This window comes from Ahaetulla prasina, chromosome 6 (assembly GCF_028640845.1).
Source record: "Ahaetulla prasina isolate Xishuangbanna chromosome 6, ASM2864084v1, whole genome shotgun sequence".
Classification (NCBI taxonomy): domain Eukaryota; kingdom Metazoa; phylum Chordata; class Lepidosauria; order Squamata; family Colubridae; genus Ahaetulla; species Ahaetulla prasina.
The window spans coordinates 3,979,900-4,002,096 of NC_080544.1; the positions used below are offsets into that span (position 1 = coordinate 3,979,900).

Here is a 22,197-nt window from a genome sequence, read left to right on the forward strand (position 1 = left end):
GAAAATTACATGATAATTTTTTTCTGAAACCAAATTGTTTATTAGAGAGTACGTTGTTTGTTTCTAGGTGGAGGGTAATAGATTGGTTGATGATAGATTCCATTACTTTGCAGGTGATGCAGCATAGAGAGATAGGTCTGTAATTTTCAACTAGGCTGGGGTCTCCATTTTTGAAGATAGGGATGACCGTGGCAAGTGACCAAAGTTTAGGAAGGGAACTGGTCGTGAAAGCTTTTTCAAAAATTATGCTTAGGGGTTCTGCTATAGTAGTGGAAATCTTTTTTAAGAAGTATGCACATAGTTCATCAGGTCCAATAGATAGGGATGGTTTCAGTTTGCGAAGAGCTTTTTCAACATTATCTTCTGTGAAATCTATATATGTTAGGTCATTGTACTCATTGTTGGTACGATTGGGCAATGTCGGGTATAAGTCATTACTGTTAACAAAGATTGTGCCAAAGAATTTGTTGAAGAGGTTTGCTTTAACTGTTTCATCGTTATATTCTTTGCCGTTAGAATCTTTTAGTGGTGGGATGGATCTTGAGTCTTTACGTTTGTTGTTCACAAAATTATAAAAAGCACGATTGGAATTTGTGCGCAGAAGTTTTTCTTCTTGCTTGGTGTGGTAATTGGTGCATTCAGTTTTTATTTGATTGCATATGTTTCTGTAGCGGTTTTTGAAATTTGCTACATAGCCCTTTTTGTTTTTTCTCTAGAGGGATTTTTTTTTTTGATTGAAGCTTTTTTATTGATAAGGGTAATTTGTTTCTTCTGGTTTTGGTGGTGGTTTGTGGTATGTAAAGATTTAATTATTCTATTGATTTCAAGTAGGAAAACTCTATAGTGGTCTTCGGTAGCGATAAAGGTTGAGAACAGATTTTGCCAGTCAAGAGATGAGAGGTCATTGTTTATAAGGTCATAGTTAGCTTTTTTGAAATTGTAGTTAGGAATACCATTATCATGACGATTTATGTAAGGGCGTATAATGAGACAAAAGTCTATCATGCTGTGGTCGCTGTTGGAAAAGGGTTTGTTTATTTGTAGTCCATAAATTGAGTTTGTGTTGTTGCAGAAGATGAGGTCAATGTCGTGTCCCAGTCCTCCTCTGACGGCCGAGTCGGGGAAGTCCGTATCAAGCGTGCCTCTGCAGCTCTGCCAAAGTCCTATCAGAGTCCTCAGAGCAGGCAGGAATCCAAGGTGTGACTTCAGCAATCCAGATTAGACTTTGCCTGACTCAGAGAATGCCAGAAAGCAGATCCTTTATATAGGCCATGGGGTATGGCTCCATGACTCAGCACTTATCCAGGCCTGCCCCTCCCTTCCTTTTGCTGACATCACCTCTCCATTCTCCAGAAGCGTGGATCTATCCATTGCATCGTTTTGTCTCCAGCTGTTGGTAATCCCAGCTCGTGGCTGGCTTCAGGCACACATGCTATTGAAGGGAGGTTTGTTTGTTCGGTTTGTCCGGGCATGTTGCCAGGGCTGGGGGCTGGAGGCATGCCAGGACATTCTTCTGTACTATCAGCGTCCGGCAGGAGATAAGAGCGGCCCGGCTGTGGCGCGGGGAGCGAGCGAGGCGCAACAGTCAAGACAGTTTTTGTGTCTTGTATTGTTAGTTACTAGTTGTTCAAGACCTAGGTTTGTAACAGTGTTGTATAGGGTAGTGTGGGTGGGTTCAGTTGTACATTCATTTGTTATCCAGTTAATAGAAGGTATGTTTAGGTCACCCAGGAAGATGAGATGATATGGGCAAGAGGTAGCCCATGTTAGTAGTGTGGTTAACTGTTAACTGTTAACTGTTTGCATGAGCGATGTCGTAGTCAGGGGTTCTGTAGCATAGTAAGAATCAAGGTGTGATGTTAAGGGACAGGTCGCATACAATAATCTCAGGAAGGGAACGTTTATGTGCAACTTGAATATTTTTAAGATTCAGTGACTTTTTGTAAAAGATAGCCACTCCACCTCCTCTGCGGGTTTCTTGATCTGACCGAAAAATATGATACTCTTTGTCTGAAATAATGGAGTCAGGGACTGATGAGTTCAGCCATGTTTCGCAAACAAATACAATATCATATATACCATTGTATAACAAGAGGATAAATTCAGGTAATTTGTTTACAATGCTTCTTGCATTCATCAATTTGCATTTAAGATCTGCAGTGTTTGGTGTAGAAGAAGTAAGGGGCATGCGTACCTAGTTTTGGATGATAGTTTGTTAGAGGTTATGAGTGACGGGCGATTGGAGGATGGTTGGTTGAGCAACGGTTGGTTGAACAAAGGATGGTTGAGCAATGAATGGTTGGAGGTTCTGTACAATGGGTGGTTGGAGGATGGTTGGTTGAGCAATGGTTGGTTGAATGATTGTTGGTTGAACAGTGGATGTTTGGTGGTTCTGTATGACGGGTACTTGGAGGATGCTTGGTTGAACGTTGGTTGGTTGAGGGTTCTGTATGACGGAAGTTTTGAAGTTTAGTGAGATGGATGGTTGGATGCTTTGATTGAAGTGCAGTTGAGTGTTGGCTAATTGATTATAGGTTTTTCATTTTATGCAGTCAGCATGGTAGTCATTGTAAAGGTTGGTTTCTCCTTCTTCTTGTCATCATTTGAGTTCTGTGCGAAGTTCACGGGAGCGAATTCTTTGCAGAAATGATAGGCGAGGTCTTGCTCTAAGTTTGTTGAGGCTGGGGTTGTTTCTGGCAATTGTGTTTATAGTTTGAATGAACTTCCGTTTGCTGATCTCATTTATGCAGATGACTCTACAGAATTTAGGTGCCACTGAGCCATCACTGTTTTTGAATTCAGGTCCATCTCTGGAGACTTCGGTTATTTCATTAGGGTTGAAGGTGGATGTATGGTATTTTAAAATGATGTTACGTATTTTATCGATATCTGGTTCATTTGTGTTATCTAGTCCAAATAATATAGCATTTTGACATTTTTGTTCTCTCTCAATGGTATCTTTTACTAATATTGCTATGTTGTTTGGTTGATTGGTAGATGTTTGTGGTTTAGTTTGCGTAAAAGGTAATGTTTGTTGGATTGGGAAAAGATTTTGATCAGCTGTGTTTCCATTTTTTTGTGCTGTAATTTTTTTTTCAAGATTTGTGTAACGTGGTTCTAAACATGCTAGTATTCTTTTTTCTAAGTTTGTTTGAATGGAGTCAATGATATTTTTTTCTAAGTTTGTTTGAATGGAGTCAATGATATTTTGTTGTGATTTTATAGTTGTATCTATGGTTTGTATTTTATCAGACATGCAATTTAGGTAATCTAATTTAGGAAGACAAGATGAACAAAGATGGATAAATGTAGTTTCAGATTGTAGTAGGTTGTCTATTGTTTTGTTTATTTTCAGGCAGGATAAGTGGGCATAGTTTATGCATAGTTTGCATTGCTTGATTTCTTCACTTTCTTTTATTGAATCATTATATTTATAGCTACATTTATAAAATGCTACATTTATAGAATTTTATTGCTTCATTTTGGGCATTATTTGCAGTGGCATCTTTTGTTTGAGGGCATTTGGCATTTTTGTTGGAATTTCTACTTGGCATGATTAATGTTCTGTTTGTGTTTTATTTGACTAATATCAACAGATGGTAAGGTACACTCCTTTTGTTCTCCTTTTATTCTCCTTTTTTTTTTTTTTGGAGATTTTTTTGGAGATTTTTATTTCTCCTATTCCTTAATCTGTTTAAAATTCCTACTCTTGTACCTCTCTTTCTTTGCTTCTTCCATTTGGTTTTGTTTTTGTTTTTTGTTTGTTTGTTCGTTTTTTGGTAATCCATGGCTCTGGGGAAATTGCTTCTTCCTGTGTTAGAATTTCCTCTGTGTTTGTAAAGACCAAGGGGGAGAGGGGTGATCACAGAAGACTCCAGACTAAAACCAGATCTCTTTTCAATTCTCTAAAAATTTAAATTAACGTGTGTCACATCTAGAATTCCCCTTTGTTTTATATTTTGCAACATAATCAATGCTATCTTCACCTGCTCTGAACTCTTACTATACTTAAGAATGAGATTAAGCAGTGCTCAAATTAGTTTATTGTCCGGCAATAAATGTTTTCTACAGAGTTTTAAAAAGTCTCTGTGAATGTTCTCTAATTTTTAATCAACTTTCTCAATCCTTCAGATAACTTAAACTAAAAACTAAAAACTCCTGCAGTGGGGCATATTACAAAAACTAATAAATACACAAAGAAAACTGAGAATTGTTATTTAGATCAAGTGTGGGCATCAAAAAAGATAATTGCCATTGTTTAAAGATAATTCTTAATTCTTATCTTGTTTAAAGATAATCTCTTGTACATCATGAGTACATTTTGAACTCATGTAAAGCAAGAGGCCACAAAACCCTCAGAAGATCTTATTGAGGGTTCAGTGTTTTACTTATTAGAGAAGAAGGACAACAACATAACTCTTTGTCACATATGTAATGTATTTACTCACCCTTTAAATCAACGTAAGCCAAAGACCTCTGATTCCAGTGATGTGTGACCACACCAGGTGGCACCCTCCATCTGTCCTTGGTTGGTTTCAAAATGGATAGAGTTAGATCTCTTGAGTGGGAGAGCTTAAGAAGATTTTGGGATTGAGTATGTTTTTACAAATGCAGGGGAAAAGCCATGACAAAGCACTTCCATGTTGTTGCATAATTGTGTCTGTGGAGTCACCAGGGTTAAACTCAACTCAAGGGAATCTTATCTTTTTATTGGCTTCAAATGTGTCTCCACAACATTTCATCGCATTCTGTTCCAGACACTCCTCTGACTTTCAATAACAGATTTTTTTAGGCAATTGTATTAATGGAGTACAATTAATGAGCTTTTTTTCCCCCAAGAAAAATAAGAGAACAGTCTGCTTGCAGAAATCTGCCGGAGGTACAACAAAGGGGAAATCAGCTGTCCATTTGTTTTATGTTTCTTTTTCCACTACATTTGCAGAAATGTGGTGTTTCAGTGATTTTTAAGGGGAAGTAAATAAAAGCTGAAAAGTATGCACCCTCTGATGTGCAATCTGTCTCGAAGTTTTGCTTCTTTGATGGAAATGTTGCAGGCCATTAGTCCAGTGTGAAAAGGGGAGCCTTGGGAGGTTTTATGAAAAATGATTGTGTACACAAAACATATGGGTGACTGAGCAATTTTTTATACACTCCAAAATATTTCTATTTTTAAAAAAACCCTCACAAGATATTCGGATTACATGGTGCAAGATACGTTTCCCTCTCAAGAGTTTTGTATTAGAAATTGGACATGCTGGCTAGGACTTCTGAACATTATATTTTAACACATTTGATCCTGGGGAAGGCTGAGCTAAGAGTTGCATTTGAAACCAGCAGAACCATGCTTGCTTTATACAGGTAGACCTTGACTTGGGACCAGAATTTCCATTGCTAATCAAGGTGGTTGTTGTTTTTTTGCAAAATATTTTTTATTTTTTATAAACATATTAAAAAAGATCATTGTGAACAAATCATTGGTCAGGTACATCTTAAAACATATTAAATTACCCAAATTATAATATAATACAATGTATTTTCTTCTTCTTCTTAACTTTAATTATTTATTGCACAAATCTAATAAAAAAAATCAAATTCAACCTATTCTGAAAGATATTTAAAAGAAATCTAGTCCCCAGATTTAATTCCCTAAAACATCATTAATAAATCTATCAAGTTTTTTTAAAATTTCACCAATCAAAGCTTTGTATCTTCATTACTAATCAAAGGTCAGATCGTCCAAAAACTCTTTCTTAAAACTGCCCAGAGATCACATAGACAGTTTCTTTCTTATATAGGAGTAGTCTGAACTCACAAAGACCACTCTCCCCAAACATCTTTCTCTGCCTCTAAATCAATAACATATATTAAAATTTTTCTATCTAATCAGTTGAACTTCATTAATAAGTCTTCTATCAAGTTTTTAAATTTCACCAATCAAAACTTTATATCTTCATTACTAATCAGAGGTCAGACCATCTAAAAACTCTTTCTTAAAATTGCCCAGAGATCACATAAACAATTTCTTTCTTCTATAGGAGTGGTCCTGAACTCACAAAGACACATCCCCCCATCTTCCTCTGCATCTAAATCAAAAATATATATTTAAAAAAATTTCTATTTAATAAGTTTTTATCTTCCCCATAAATTCCTTAATAAATCTTCTATTTAAGTTTTTTAACATTTCACCAACCTCAATTTTATATCTACATTACTAATCAGAGGTCAGACCATTTAAAATCATTTTCTTAAAACTGCCCAGAAATCACATGGACAATTTCCTTCTTCTCTTATCATCTTCCTCTGCCTCTAAACCAGTAATCATATACTTAAAATTTCTCATCTAATCCATTTGGTATCAAACAAAAAATTGACATTTACCAGGGTAATCTCTAAGTATTCTCAATTATTCCCCCAATATGTTTAATTGTTTCCTTAGAAATTTTTATCAAATCATTTTATTACCTTACTTGTTCATAAAAACAAGAAAGAAAAGAAACAAAAATAATAATAATTTTCCCAGAACATAATAGCACTTATTTCCCTCTTATCCCAATTTATTCTAATATCTTTCCCTCTATTTCCCAAAATCTCAATTATTTTATTTATTTTATTTATTTGTTCACACTTTTATACTGCCCTATCTCCCTAGGGACTCAGGGCGGTTTACAGCCATATAAAACATATATATGTACAGAATAAAACATTAATTTAAAAAACTTATTACATAAGGCCGAATGTTTAAAATAGAGATATAAATAATAAAACCCCATTAAAACCAGATTTAAAATTTAAACATTTAAAAATTTAAAAATTCTAGTCCAGTCCTGCGCAAATAAATAGATGTGTCTTAAGCTCGCGGCGGAAGGTTCGAAGGTCAGGAAGTTGGCGAAGTCCTGGGGGAAGCTCGTTCCAGAGGGTGGGGGCACCCACAGAAAAGGCCCTTCCCCTGGGTGTCGCCAGTCGGCACTGCCTGGCCGATGGCACCCTGAGGAGTCCCTCTCTGTGAGAGCGCACGGGTCGGTGAGAGGCATTTGGTGGCAACAGACGGTCCCGTAAGTAGCCCGGCCCTATGCCATGGAGCGCTTTGAAGATCATTACCAAAACCTTGAAGCGCACCCGGAAGGCCACAGGCAGCCAGTGCAGTCTGCGCAGGAGAGGTGTTACGTGGGAGCCGCGAGGGGCTCCCTCTATCACCCGCGCAGCCGCATTCTGAACTACCTGGAGTCTCCGGGTGCTCCTCAAGGGGAGCCCCATGTAGAGAGCATTGCAGTAATCCAGACGAGATGTCACGAGAGCATGAGTGACCGTGCATAGGGCATCCCGGTCTAGAAAGGGGCGCAACTGGCGAACCAGGCGAACCTGGTAAAAAGCTCTCCTGGAGACGGCCGTCAAATGGTCTTCAAAAGTCAGCTGTCCATCCAGGAGGATGCCCAGGTTGCGCACCCTCTCCATTGGGGCCAATGACTCGTCCCCAACAGTAAGCCGCGGCTGCAGCTGACTGTACCGGGATGCCGGCATCCACAGCCACTCTGTCTTGGAGGGATTGAGCCTGTTTCTCCCCATCCAGACCCGTACGGCTTCCAGACACCGGGACAGCACTTCGATAGCTTCGTTGGGGTGGTCCGGTGTGGAAAAGTACAGCTGAGTATCATCAGCGTACAGCTGGTACCTCACACCGAAACCACTGATGATCTCACCCAGCGGCTTCATGTAGATGTTGAACAAGAGGGGTGAGAGAATCGACCCCTGAGGCACCCTACAAGTGAGGCGTCTCGGGGCCGACCTCTGCCCCCCCGTCAACACCGTCTGCAACCGATCAGAGAGATAGGAGGAGAACCACCGATAAACGGTGCCTCCCACCCCCAATCCCTCCAACCGGTGCAGCAGGATACCATGGTCGATGGTATCAAAAGCCGCTGAAAGGTCTAATAGGACCAAGGCAGAGGAATAACCCCTATCCCTGGCCCTCCAGAGATCATCAACCAATGCGACCAAAGCCGTCTCAGTGCTGTATCCGGGCCGAAAGCCGGACTGGAACGGGTCTAGATAGATGGTTTCCTCCAGGTACTGGGGTAGTTGACATGCCACCACACTCTCTACAACCTTCGCCACAAAGCGAAGGTTGGAGACCGGACGGTAATTACCTAAAACAGCTGGGTCCAGGGAAGGCTTCTTGAGGAGAGGCCTCACCACCGCCTCTTTCAAGGCGGCCGGAAAGACCCCCTCCAACAAAGAAGCATTCGTAATCCCCTGGAGCCAGCCTCGTGTCACCTCCTGTGCGGCCAGCATCAACCAGGAGGGGCACGGGTCCAGTAAACATGTGGTGGCGTTCAACCTACCCAGCAACCTGTCCATGTCCTCGGGAGCCACAGGGTCAAACTCATCCCAAACAGTCTCAACAAGACGGCTCTCTGACATCTCGCCTGGATCTACCCAATTTTGGTCCAGGCCGTCCCGAAGCTGAACGATTTTGTCGTATAGATAACCACTAAACTCCTCGGCACGTCCCTGCAACGGGTCATCCCGCTCCCCCTGTTGAAGGAGAGAGCGAGTCACCCGAAACAGGGCGGCCGAGCGGTTATCTGCCGACGCAATGAGGGAGGAGACGTAGCAATGTCTCGCTTCCCTCATTGCCACTAGGTAGGTCCTAGTATAGACCTAACTAGTGTCCGATCAGCCTCTGAACGACTGGACCTACAAGAACTCTCTAGGCGTCTTCTCCGGCGTTTCATCCCCCTCAGCTCCTCAGAAAACCAGGGAGCTGGTTGAGACCTATGCCGGGTCAGAGGCCGCAAAGGCACGACACAGTCTAAGGCCCCCGCCGCGGCCCATTCCCAAGCCGCGACAAGTTCCTCGGCCGTGCCGTGAGCCAGACCCTCAGGAAATGGCCCAAGCTCCGTCTGGAACCTCTCCGGGTCCATCAGGCGCCTGGGACGGAACCAACGTATTGGTTCTGTCTCCCTGTGGTGTTGAGTGGCGGTCAGAAAGTCCAGGCGAAGGAGGAAGTGATCTGACCATGACAAAGGTTCGATGACTAAATCCCTCAAGTCCAGATCCTTCTATTTTCATTATAAATATCACAACATTAATATTAATATTAACATTTTCTGATTAAATCCTTTACATAATTCTAAAAGCGGCTATTAGTTCCTTTCAAAGAAATGTCGTGTGCCTACATCAACAGAGCTTTCTTCGTGGGAATAAACCTCTATTCCATTCTTACAATCTTTCTTTGCCTCTGGAAATCTTGCTTAAATAACAAGTTCTCTGCTTAATTTTGTAATCCAAAGACACACCATCTGTAACTCTCCTCTAAAACTGTTGTGTAGTTCCAGCAACACCAATCTTCATGAAACCCTGGTTGGGCACGGAAGGGGGGGGTTCCCCTGGTAGAAATGTGCCTACCGGGTTTCCGCGCATTCCATCGGCCAAGGGCCCAGGGTAGGGGTGGGGGAGTGGCAGTTATTATTAACGAGAGTTTAGAGCCGAGGGAGGTCACTGTACCACATAGCCGGATGTGAGTCCCTCTTTGTGAAGTGGGGCCTGGGGATGCAGGTGGGTTTGCTGATCAAATACCTGGCTCCTTGCTGCGTGACAGAAACCCTGCCCAAGTTGTTGGATGTGATCGCCGGGATGGCGGTTGAAACCCCCAGACTTATAGTTATGGGGGACTTCAACCTGCCGTCGGTTGGCGAAGCATCCACGTCGGCTCGGGAGTTCATGGCTTCCATGATGGCCTTGGACCTGACCCAGTTAGTGAATGGTCCCACCGACATCGGGGGAAACACTCTGGATTTGATTTTTGTCTCATTCAACAGTGGTTGAATGATCTGGAGTTAGGGGACTTAGTTATTAAACCCCTGTCATGGTCAGACCATTTGCTCCTTCAACTCGACTGGTTCCGTCCCAGGTGCCTGATGGACCCTGAGAGGTTCCAAATGGAGCCATTACCTGAGGATTCAGCCCACGGCTCGGCTGGAGATCTAGTCGCCGCCTGGGATAGGGCGGCTGCTGGGACTCTGGATCGCGTCGTGCCTTTGCGGCCTCTGACCCGGTGCCAATCTCAACTATCTCCTTGGTATTCTGAGGAGCTGAGAGAGATGAAGCACTGGAAAAGATGCCTAGAGAGTAATTGGAGGGCCAGCCGTTCCGAATCTGACCGGACACTAGTAAGGTCTCATATTCAGACCTATCTAGTGGTGATGAGAGTGGCAAAACGGACATATTTTTCTGCTCTCGTTGCATCAGCAGATAACCGCCCAGCCACCCTGTTTGGGGTGACTCACTCTCTCCTTTGTCAGAGAGCAGTGGAGGACCCCTTACATGAGCGTGCTGAGGAGTTTGGGCAATATCTGCATGATAAAATTGCTCAGATTCGGGAAGGTCTGGACGCAGATTGGATAGGGTCGGGCGGGGTGGAGGAGGCAGGTCTTGAGGTTTCCATCTGGGAGGAGTTCAATACTGTGGCTCCTGAGGACATGGACGGGATACTGGGGAAGCTGAATGCAACCACATGTTTATTGGACCCGTGTCCCTCCTGGCTGGTACTGACCACCTGGGAGGTTACACAAGGCTGACTCCAGGGAATTGTCAATGCTTCTCTGGTGGAGGGTGTCTTCCCTACCACCTTAAAAGAGGCGGTGGTGAGGCCCCTCCTCAAGAAGCCTTCCCTGGATCCAGCTGTTTTGGCAAATTATCATCCTGTCTCCAACCTTCGTTTTGTGGCGAAGGTTTTATTTATTTATTTATTTATTTATTTAAATTTTTATACCACCCTTCTCCCGAAGGACTCAGGGTGGAGTACAGCCAGGATAAAAAACAGTAAATATACAAAGTTAAAAATATCAATTTAAAATACCTATTCAATAGTGGCCGAATTAAAACCGTCAGATTGACCAACCTAAAATACCCCATATAAAATTACAAAAGATTAAAAATTTAAAATTTAAAATTTAAAAATTAAAAATTTAAAAATCAGTCCAGTCCCGCTTGAACAAATAAATGAGTTTTTAATTCCCGGCGGAAGGTCCGAAGGTCAGATATTAAACGCAAACCGGGGGGAAGGTCGTTCCAGAGAGTAGGTGCTCCAACAGAGAAGGCCCTACCCCTGGGGGCCGCCAGCCGGCGTTGCTTGGCGGACGGCACCCTGAGGAGACCCTCTCTGTGAGAGCGTACGGGTCGATGGGAGGCATACGGTAACAGCAGGCGGTCCCGTAAGTACCCGGGCCCTAAGCCATGGAGCGCTTTAAAGGTGGTAACCAAAACCTTGAAGCGCACCCGAAAGACCACAGGTAGCCAGTGCAGACTGCGCAGGAGCGGTGTTACCCGGGAGCAACGAGGAGCTCCCTCGATCACCCGCGCAGCTGCATTCTGGACTAACTGAAGTCCCCGGGTGCACTTCAGGGGTAGCCCCATGTAAAGAGCATTGCAATAATCCAGACGAGAAGTGACGAGAGCATGAGTGACCGTGCATAAGGCATCCCGGTCCAGAAAGGGACGCAACTGACGGACCAGGCGAACCTGGTAAAAGGCTCTCCTGGAGACGGCCGCCAAATGATCTGTAAACGACAGCCGTCCATCCAGGAGAACGCCTAAGTTGCGTACCCTCTCTGTTGGGGCCAGTGACTCGCCCCCAACAGACAGCCGCAGGTTGTTGAGAGTGTGGTGGCAAGACAGTTCCCCCAGTACCTGGATGAAACTGTCTATCTGGATCCGTTCCAGTCCGGCTTCCGGCCTGGTTACAGCATGGAAATGGCCTTGGTCGCGTTGGTAGATGATCTCTGGAGGGCTCAGGACAGAGGTTGCTCCTCTGTCCTAGTCCTATTAGATCTCTCAGCGGCTTTTGATACCATCGACCATGGTATTGCTGCGGTGGCTCGGGGGGGTTGGAGTGGGGGGCACCGTTTATGGGTGGTTCTCCTCCTACCTCTCTGACTGGTTGCAGACGATGTTGGCAGGAGGGCAGAGATCGGCCCCGAGGCACCTCTTGTGTGGGGTACCACAGGAGTCAGTTCTCTCGCCCCTTCTGTTCAACATCTATATGAAGCTGCTGGGTGAGATCATCTGTGGTTTTGGGGTGAGATGTCATCTATACACTGATGACATTCAGCTGTATATTTCCACCTCAACCACCCCAACGAGGCCGTCGAAGTGATGTCCCGGTGTCTGGAGGCCGTACGGGTCTGGATGGAGAGAAACAGGCTCCAACTCAACCCTTCCAAGACCGAGTGGCTGTGGATGCCGGCATCCCAGTACAGCTAGCTGATTCCATCACTGACTGTTGGGGGTGAGTCGTTGGCCCCCACGGAGAGGGTCCGCAATCTAGGCGTCCTCCTGAATGCATGGCTGTTGTTAGAAGAGCATATGATGGCCGTCGCCAGGGGAGCTTTTTATCAGGTTCACCTGATACGCCAGTTGCGTCCCTTTCTAGACCGGGTTTCCCTCTGCACAGTCACTCATGCCCTCGGCACATCCCACCTGGACTACTGCAATGCTCTCTACATGGGGCTCCCCTTGAAGGGCACCCAGAAACTCCAACTGGTCCAGAATGTGGCTGCGCGGGTGATAGAGGGAGCACCTCGAGGCTCCCATGTGACACCTCTCCTGCGCAGCCTGCACTGGCTCCCGGTGGTTTTTCGGGTGCAATTCAAGGTGCTGGTTACTATCTTTAAAGCGTTCCATGGCATAGGACCGGGTTATTTATGGGACCGCCTACTGCCACCAGTAGCCTCCCATCAACCTGTGCGCTCCCACAGGGAGGGCCTCCTCAGGGTGCCGTCGGCCAAACAATGTCAGCTGGCGACCCCCAGGGGGAAGGCCTTCTCTGTGGGGGCTCCGGCCCTCTGGAATGAGCTGCCTCCGGGGCTTCGTCAACTCCCCGACCTCCAGACCTTTCGCCACGAGCTGAAGACGCTTTTGTTTCATCGCGCAGGGCTAGCTTAAATGTAGTTTTAAATGGGGTTTTTATTCTTATTTTAGTTTTTATGCCATATATTGAATAAGTTTTTTATACTGTTCTTAATCTGTATTATATGTAATTTTATTGGCTGTGAACCGTCCTGAGTCCTTCAGGAGAAGGGCGGTATACAAATCGAATAAATAAATAAATAAAATAGTCACAAGAAAACTATTCGACTCTAGCTGTCTTCCTCTGCCTCTAGATGTCTCCTTTTGAAACAGTTACAGCTCACAAATAGTAAGTAGCCATTTTGGTAACAAAGTTCCTATTTTCTCAGAAGTTTTGGCATGTGGAGGTTCCTTCATTTTTCTTCTATTTTAATTGTCTTCTTAAACTTAATTGTCTTTCAAATTCTTATCTCCTATTTTAATCTTTAGTAGTCCATAGATTTAGAATAGAGGGATTTGAGATTTCCGCTTAAAAAGAGTTCAATAATTTTGTTTATTCTTTTCTTTTATTTCTTAATTTCCAATATAGTCCATTAAGACTTCTAGGGATCTCCAAACCGTGCTTAGTTGAAAAAAAAAAAGAATTTATTTTGTTTTCCTTATTCAATTGTGGTTCTACTTCCATTCCAAGCCCCGTCTCTGCTCTTTCACTTCCAGAATGTGTATTCTCTTAATTAGTTTCTTCCACTTTCACTTATTAGCTGCCAATTTAAAAGTTCTCTCCAAGACTTGTGCCTCTTTTAAAACTATTTCTTCTTTGGATCATAACTCACCCAACTTCAACAATTTGTTTTTTAATGCTTGTCCCTCCTGCTCGATTTTGTGACCACTGTGGCTTTGGTGCAGCTGCCATGATGGACTATGGTGCTGCATTCCTCCCCGCTGGGTCAGGGGAAAAGATCCGGAGCTATGAGGAGTTTGCCATCTCCCCGTTCGCTCCAGCGGCTCCCCCACTCTTCGCTGCTCCTTCAAGGCAGTTATGGTCCGATCCAAAGTTCGGACAGACCCCCGGGCGGGGGGATATCGGCACAAACCCCGGAGACATCGGGGTTTGTGACCGTCTCGCCCACGACACTGGCCATGCCTCTCCCAAGGTGGTTGTTAAGTGAGTTGTACCTGCAAACTTTTTTTTTGCAAACCTCAGTGCCAGAAAACATTTTCAGCCATAGCTGTTAAACATTGAACTGCAATTGTTAAGTGACTCACACAGTTCTTAAGCAAATCTGGTTTCCCCATTATCTTTGCTTGTGGGAAGCTGGCTGGGAAGGTCTCAAATAGTGATCACATGACCCAGGGATACTGCTATCATCATAAATACATGTCTGCTGTCATCAGCCCAAATTGTGATCACTTGTCGTAATGATTGTAAATGCAAGGACCAGTCAAAAATCTCTTGCTTCCAGTGCTGTTGTAACTTTGAACAGTGGCTAAATGAATGGTTGTCAGTCAGGGGCTGCCTGTATACACAATTTCTTGTTTGTTCACATGTTCATGCAGTGGGTTGGAAGAAGGGTTGCCTTATGTTCAAAGTAGTTGGGCTATTCTGGCTTTGGAAGATTTAAAGAAGGAAAACATGCCACCACGAGTTGGTAATTTAAAATGTTTCCTTGCTATAAGGAGGTTAAATCTGTCCTTTGCCATTGTATGTAGGAAATCTTAAAATTTATTTTTTATTTTTATTTATTTGTCAAACACGTGTAAGATAACAAATATAAGTATAAACATGATTATGACTACAGGATAAGGATACAGATAAATGGGGACAGTAGGACAATGACGGTTTGGCAAGTTGGTGCACTTATGCACGCCCCCTTTACAGACCTCTTAGGAATAAGGTGAGTCAACATTAGACAGGCTAAGGTTAAAATTTTGGGGGTTTGGGAAAAAACCACAGAGTCAGGTAGTGCATTCCAGGCACTGTTGCTGAAGTTGTATTTTCAGCAATTGAGTTTGGAGCGATTTACCTTAAGCTTGTATCTATTGTGTGCTTGTGTATTATTGCGGGTTGAAGCTGAAGTAATCATTGACAGGTAGGACGTTGTAGCTGATAATTTTGTGTACTACACTTAGGTCATACCAAAGGCGGTGTAGTTATAAGTTGTCTAAGCCCAAAATTTCAAGCCTGGTGGCATAAGGTATTCTGTTGTGAGCAGAGGAGTGGAGAACTTTTCTCATGAAATTTCTCTGTATTAATATCTGATATATAGTGCAGGTTCCAGGCAGATGAGCTGTATTCAAGAATTGGTCTAGCAAAGGTTTTGTATGCCCTAGTTTGCAGTACAATATTACTGTACAAGAAGCTTCTCCTTCTTGTTCTCCTGAACAATGGTAGCAAGGGATCCTGAACTGTCATATAAAGAACAAAGCCAGAGAAATGAGATGAAACAAGAAATGACAGAACAGTCGGATACAAGTTTAGCAAGGGGAAAGCTGGAGAATTTTGCCTGTTGTACATATTGAAGCAACACCAAACTTTAATTCCCAGACTGCCTATAGATAATCTTTGGGTTGGTTACTTCTATGTGGAAAACACTTTGGGATGGGAAAGCAAGGCATACAAAAATTGATAGGTTGAGAGAAAAGGTACTGTACATGTAGGAGAAAATGCAAAGCAATGTAAAGTGTATTGTGTGTGTGCTTCTTTTCAATGGCAAAGCATTCAGTGGGATTATGGTGAATAAAACAATGTGAAATAATACAAGAAAGAAAATGATCTGTCCCTCCCTAACTGGAAATAAGAAATATTCTGTTCCACATCCACATCCACCCCACTCCATTCTCTTTCCTTAGCCAAGTCTCTTTGGGGCAACTATCTGGTTTAAGGGATTGTCAGAGTTATGGAGATAAATTGCTCAAAATTTGCTTGGATGTCTTGGAATATAGTTAGATGAGCTCCAGGGAATGGTACCAGACCTAGGAAGGCAGCTACTCTACAATTTTTGCAACATGCTGGATAAATTCTCTGATTAGCACTTCACTTTAGGTACATAAAAGGATGTAAAAGTGTCAGCTCCTTGCTAAAGCGTTGATTAATTCCTGCATTAGGTGTGGGATTGCATAATACTTGGGGAATGAGATCCTTTTAGTGTTTCAACTGAAGTGATAGCAGAATTTCATTTTCTGAAGCCCAAACCCCACCACTCTGTGGCATTGACTCCATCTGAAAAAGAATCTTCTTGGCTATTTTGGAAGATCCATTTTTTTAAAAAAATATAAAGTGGGTGCAAGAAGATTGTGCTACGAATAAAAACAGTGTGTTATGTCTTTTCTTCTAAATTGAGATTCCTGTTCGATCTCTAGGGTTCTGAGGCTGTGGGGTATCATTCTGGAAGAACCCATGCAAGTTTTATGACCTGTGTAACATCCTTCAGCTAGCTCCTAATTTACCTATTATATCTGCTAGAAATAAAATATTCTAAGCATATTGTAGCCCAGAGTATGTGTGATTTTTGCAGATCTACCGCATTCTATTTGAATTATTTATTCTCTTGTTTTTCTCCCCCTATCTTTTCTCCCTCTCCAGGCTGTGGAAACTAACCTGGCTTCTAAAGATAGTCACTGGGTCTACGTAAATGAGGTAAGAAAATTATGCATCAATGGCATGGTTTCTTTTCTCCATCCATCTAATTCAGGGGTCTCCAGACTTGGCAACTTTAAGACTTGTGGACTTCAATTCCTAGAGTTCTTCAGCTAGCTTAGCTGACTGAGGAACTCTGGGAGTTGGTTCACAAGTCCACAAGTCTTAAAGTTGCCAAGTTTGGAGACCCCTGATCTAATTGTTTCCAGCCAAGTATTTCTTCAGTTTTGCTGGCAGCAAACTAATTGATACTTTCCATAGTGATCTCAGTTCTGCATTCCCTTTTCCAAATCGTAGCATATTCATTTTGAGCTCTCAGTAGGTGAGATAGAATCACCACGTCCCATGAATCTCCCGTGTATGTCATTGGAGGCCAAATCTCCTATCTGAATCTGGCTGGTGGAGAAACTGTATGAAGAGGTCCCACCTATCTGAGGTACAATATGATGGGAGTTGAAATGAGCTTTGTCTGTTAGAGTTCTGCTTTGGTAGAACTGAAATAAGATTTTTTTATTTCCAGAAATAAGAGTTACGAGCTTGTTGTTGTTGAGAAGATCTGTGAATGTATGATTCTTTAGAATTATTAATCAGTGGTATAGGGCCTCCTGCTTGAGCAGTGGGTTGGACTATAAGACCTCCAAAGTACCTTCCAACTCTGTTATTCTGTTATCCTATTTAAGCAGGCATTCAAGGATCGATATGGAATATGAATTTATTAATGTATAGAATGCAAGGAAGCTGTTACGATTGTGTTCTCTTGGATTTTGTTACTATGACATCAAATAGTGTATAATTATTAAGTACTCCTTTAACAATCTGCTTAGCTTAGGTTTTTTAATTGCAATGGCATGAAAGCTCATTTAATAAGATAATTTTTCTTTAATTATTATGAACATCTCCCAACAAAAAGATGAATTTTTGTCTTCATCTTTTTCACAAAACAAACTTTAGCTCCCAGTATCTTCCAATAAACCTTCATCCTGGTGGGGAGCTGACTGGCCATCAGATGTTCAGAAACTGTTATTTCTTCAAACATCTACACTGCTTTCCAGAAATCTCTCCTTCCAAAGCTAGTTCTTCTTTGAATTTTCATTCAGAATGGGAACTGCTGGGCAGCCATCCAATTTTTGAGAAGTTGGATCAAAAGAGCCCTTCTTATTACGGGGGGTGATGTTTTGCTAGAACGGGGACAGCTTCCACTTTGATTTGTTTCTATTCATCCTGTTGTTCCTGGTATCTTTTCCCTTTCTCCCACAGCTTCAACAGAAATGAAAGCTCATTTAATAAGATAATTTTTCTTTAATTATTATGAACATCTCCCAACAAAAAGATGAATCTTTGTATTCATCTTTTTCACAAAACAAACTTTAGCTCCCAGTATCTTCCAATAAACCTTCATCCTGGTGGGGAGCTGACTGGCCATCAGATGTTCAGAAACTGTTATTTCTTTAACAGAAATGTTGAAGCTAATGCCAATTTATAATGCCTCGGTAAGACCACACCTGGAATACTGCATCCAGTTTTGATCAACATAATACAAAGAAGATGTGGAGACTATAGAGAGAGAACAGAGAAAAGCAATAAAGCTGATTAGGGGACTGAGGCTAAAACCAACAGTTGCAGGAATTGAATATGTCTAATATAATGAAAAGAAGGACTAGGGGTGACATGGTGTTCCAATATTTGAGGAACTGTCACAGAGAGGAGGGCGTCAACCTATTTTCCAAAGGACCTGAAGACAGGTCAAGAAGCAATGGATGGAAATTTATCAAGGAGAGATCCAACCTAGAATTAAGGAGAAATTTCCTGACAAAGAGAAGAGTTAATCATTGGAATGGCTTGTCTTCAGAAATTGTGGGTACTCTATCACTGGAAGTTTCAAGAAGAGACAGGACAGCCATTTTTCCATAATTGTATGGAATAGGGGGTTGGACTAGAAGACCTCCAAGGTCCCTTCCAACTCTGTTATTCTGTTATTTTGGTACAGGCAGATACAGATACAGTGGTACAGATATCTTTGGTACAGATAAAAAGAATGAATACTAGCTCTGACCTTTCCAGGAGGTTGTTCTGGTTATTTAGAAGAAATCTCATTTGTCTAAGTTAAGAACATGGTAGTTGTATTGTGTTTTTGTAAGAGAAATATGTTTATTATTTCATGCTAATGCATCATATAGAGAAGCTCAAGTTTCATTCCAGAGGTCTTTCTTCACTGTTTTGCCCTTCTTCATTTTTTTTTAACAATCATTGGGGAGGAAGGCAGTCATATATTTTAGCAGAAATTATACATTGTTTTTGTAAGGATAAGGATAATGTATGGAAATTAAAAGGCAGTGGTCTAAAATTGTTTCCTCCAAAAAGTCATTTTGAATCTTCTCCTGTCTCTGTGATGTTTATGGAACTGGTTCTTTTCGCTGTAATAGTTTGGTTCAAAAGAAATCAGGAAAACACACAGAGGAAATGGATATTTATACTCGCATAAATATAGTGCACTCTATAGCCCCTGCAACATTTGTAGAGGATTAGTGTAGGTGTCGTGTCGAGCTGTGGAGATTTACTCCCTTCAAATGAAATGCAAGTGTAGGAGAAATGTGTGTTACATGAGGATGTATACAGAATCCTTCATTCAGATTCATGATCGTGGAAGGGAAAACATTTGTAAAGTTTACCTCTAAGCTACCAGTCAGCAGGTCATGAGGCAAGAATAAAATTAACTATCCATATACCCTGTTTCCCCGAAAATGAGACCCAACCGAAAAATAAATCCTAGCATGATTTTTCACGATTTTTCACGATCCTGAAAGTGCCCTACCCCCAAAATAAGCCCCAGTTAAGATCCAACTTTGATGTAATGTCCTTAAAACAAGTCAAAATGAAGCTCAGTAGTGTATGTGGCCTCCACATGCCTGTATGACCTCCCTACAATGCCTGGGCATGCTCCTGATGAGGTGGCGGATGGTCCCCTGAGGGATCTCCTCCCACACCTGGACTAAAGCATCCCCCAACTCCTGGACAGTCTGTGGTGCAACGTGGCATTGGTGGATGGAGCGAGACATGATGTCCCAGATGTGCTCAATTGGATTCAGGTCTGGGGAACAGGTGGGCCAGTCCATAGCATCAATGCCTTCATCTTGCAGGAACTGCTGACACACTCCAGCCAATGAGGTCTAGCACTGTCTTGCATTAGGAGGAACCCAGGGCCAACCGCACCAGCATATAGTCTCACAAGGGGTCTGAGGATCTCATCCTGGTACCTAATGGCAGTCAGGCTACCTCTGGCGAGCACATGGAGGGCTGTGCAGCCCCCTAAAGAAATGCCACCCCACACCATTACTGACCCACTGCCAAACCGGTCAAGCTGGAGGATGTTACAGCCAGCAGAAAGTTCTCCATGGCATCTCCAGACCCTGTCACGTCTGTCACATGTGCTCAATGTGAACCTGCTTTCATATGTGAAGAGCACAGGGCACCAGTGGCGAAGTTGCCAATCTTGGTGTTCTCTGGCAAATGCCAAACGTTCTGCACGGTGTTGGGCTGTAAGCACAACCCCCACCTGTGGACGTCGGGCCCTCATACCACCCTCATGGAATCTGTTTCTGACCGTTTGAACAGCCACATGCACATTTGTGGCCTGCTGGAGGTCATTTTGCAGGGCTCTGGCAGTGCCCCTCCTGTCCCTCCTTGCACAAAGGCGGAGGTAGCGGTCCTGCTGCTGGGTTGTTGCCCTCCTACGGCCTCCTCCACATCTCCTGATGTACTGGCCTGTCTCCTGGTAGCGCCTCCATTCTCTGGACACTACACTGACAGATACAGCAAACCTTCTTGCCACAGCTCACATTGATGTGCCATCCTGCATTAGCTGCACTACCTGAGCCTCTTGTGTGGGTTGTAGACTCCATCTCATGCTACCACTAGAGTGACAGCACCGCCAGCATTTAAAAGCAACCAAACCATCAGCCAGAAAGCATAGGAACTGAGAAGTGGTCTGTGGTCACCACCTGCAGAACCACTCCTTTACTGGGGATGTCTTGCTAACTGCCTATGCTTTCCACCTATTGTCTATTCCATGTGCACAACAGCATGTGGAATTGAATGTCAACCAGTGTTGCTACCTAAGTGGACAGTTTGATTTCACAGACGTGTGATTGACTTGGAGTTACATTGTGTTGTTTAAGTGTTCCCTTTATATTTTTTTTGAGCAGTGTATATCTCTCTAAGGAGTAAGCCAGCTTTTATTTCTTCCACATAGATATTTCCATATTTTAAAAAGAAGATTTGGGATATAATTAACTGAGCAGCAGTTGGGATTTATGTATAGTTAAAAGCACAACAAATTGAAAGGACAAAGGGAGGCAGGATATGTGAATGGCTTAATCTATAGAAAGTATAATTATTGGTGTTTGCTATTCTTGAAAACAAGACGTAAGTGAAAATGAGGGAGGGAGGAAATTTAATAAACTTTAAATATAAGATGAGATAAAATTTTGCAAATGCACTTCAGTTCATGTGAGTTGGCCTTGGCAAGATTTTGCAACATGCATTGACTCTTTGTCCCTAAGGAAGAACAAATTAGATATTTGTTTATTATCCAATTTTGAGGCCATCCAACTCATTAATAACTCTGGGTAGATTACAAATTTTAAAAAAGAATAAAAATGTATACAAAGTACTGAGCTGGATCATGCTCATAGATGCATTTTATCAAACTGTTATTGTCGTCACAATTTTTTTGTAATTTTAGATATTATACACTTGTAACCTAGACATGGATTGCTCTATTTGGATTTTACTCATGGATTCTTCCAGTTTTATAAATGTATTTTAATTCTGTCTCAGTTTGTATTGATTGATTTCTTAAGATAGATTTGTACTGTTCACAACTGTCTCGTGGACACCCTTCATTAGTTTTGGGGTTATTTTTGTATGTGTGTGTATGTGTGTGTTTGCCTTCAACTTGCTGTCGACTTCTGTCAACTGGCTGGACAAGTCCAATAGAAGTGGTTTGCTGTTGCTTACTCCTTTTTGAGCTGAAAGAAAGTGACCAGTTCAATGTCACCCAATTTATTTTGTGCCTCCTGAGGGTTCAGCAGGGTTTGGGTGATCCTCTACCCAAGGATCATTTGACAGCCGTCGCCAGGGGAGCATTTTATCAGGTTTACCTGATTCGCCAATTGTGCCCCTTCCTTGACCGGGATGCCTTACGCACGGTCACTCATGCCCTCGTCACTTCTCGCCTGGACTATTGCAATGCTCTCTACATGGGGCTCCCCTTGAAGAGCACCAGGAGGCTCCAGTTAGTCCAGAATGCGGCCGCGCGGGTGATAGAGGGAGCACCGCGTTGCTCCCATATAACACCTATCCTGCGTGGCCTACACTGGCTGCCGGTAGCCTTCCGGGTGCAATTCAAGGTTTTGGTCATCATCTTTAAAGCGCTCCATGGCTTAGGACCGGGGTACCTACGAGACCGCCTCCTGCCGCCGATAGCCTCCCAACGACCGGTGCGCTCCCACAGAGCGGGCCTCCTCCGGGTGCCGTCGACCAAGCAATGCAGGTTGGCGACCCCCAGGGGGAGGGCCTTCTCTGTGGCAGCACCGGCCCTGTGGAACGAGCTTCCTCCAGGGTTACGGCAACTCCCAGACCTCCGGACCTTCAGGCGTGAACTGAAGACTTTATTATTTCAACGAGCTGGACTAGCCTAAGAATAAAATATTTAT

The 22,197-nt window shown here is 43.0% G+C and overlaps 1 protein-coding gene across 1 annotated transcript in view; it reads left to right on the forward strand.

The window, feature by feature from the left end:
- Positions 1 to 22,197, forward strand: part of GRID1 (glutamate ionotropic receptor delta type subunit 1) — an 896,787-nt gene that overhangs the window by 713,963 nt on the left and 160,627 nt on the right. Inside the window, exon 5 of the mRNA XM_058188407.1 lies at positions 16,430 to 16,483. Coding sequence (XP_058044390.1) covers positions 16,430 to 16,483 — 54 coding nt within the window. The remainder of the gene's footprint in view (positions 1 to 16,429; positions 16,484 to 22,197) is intronic.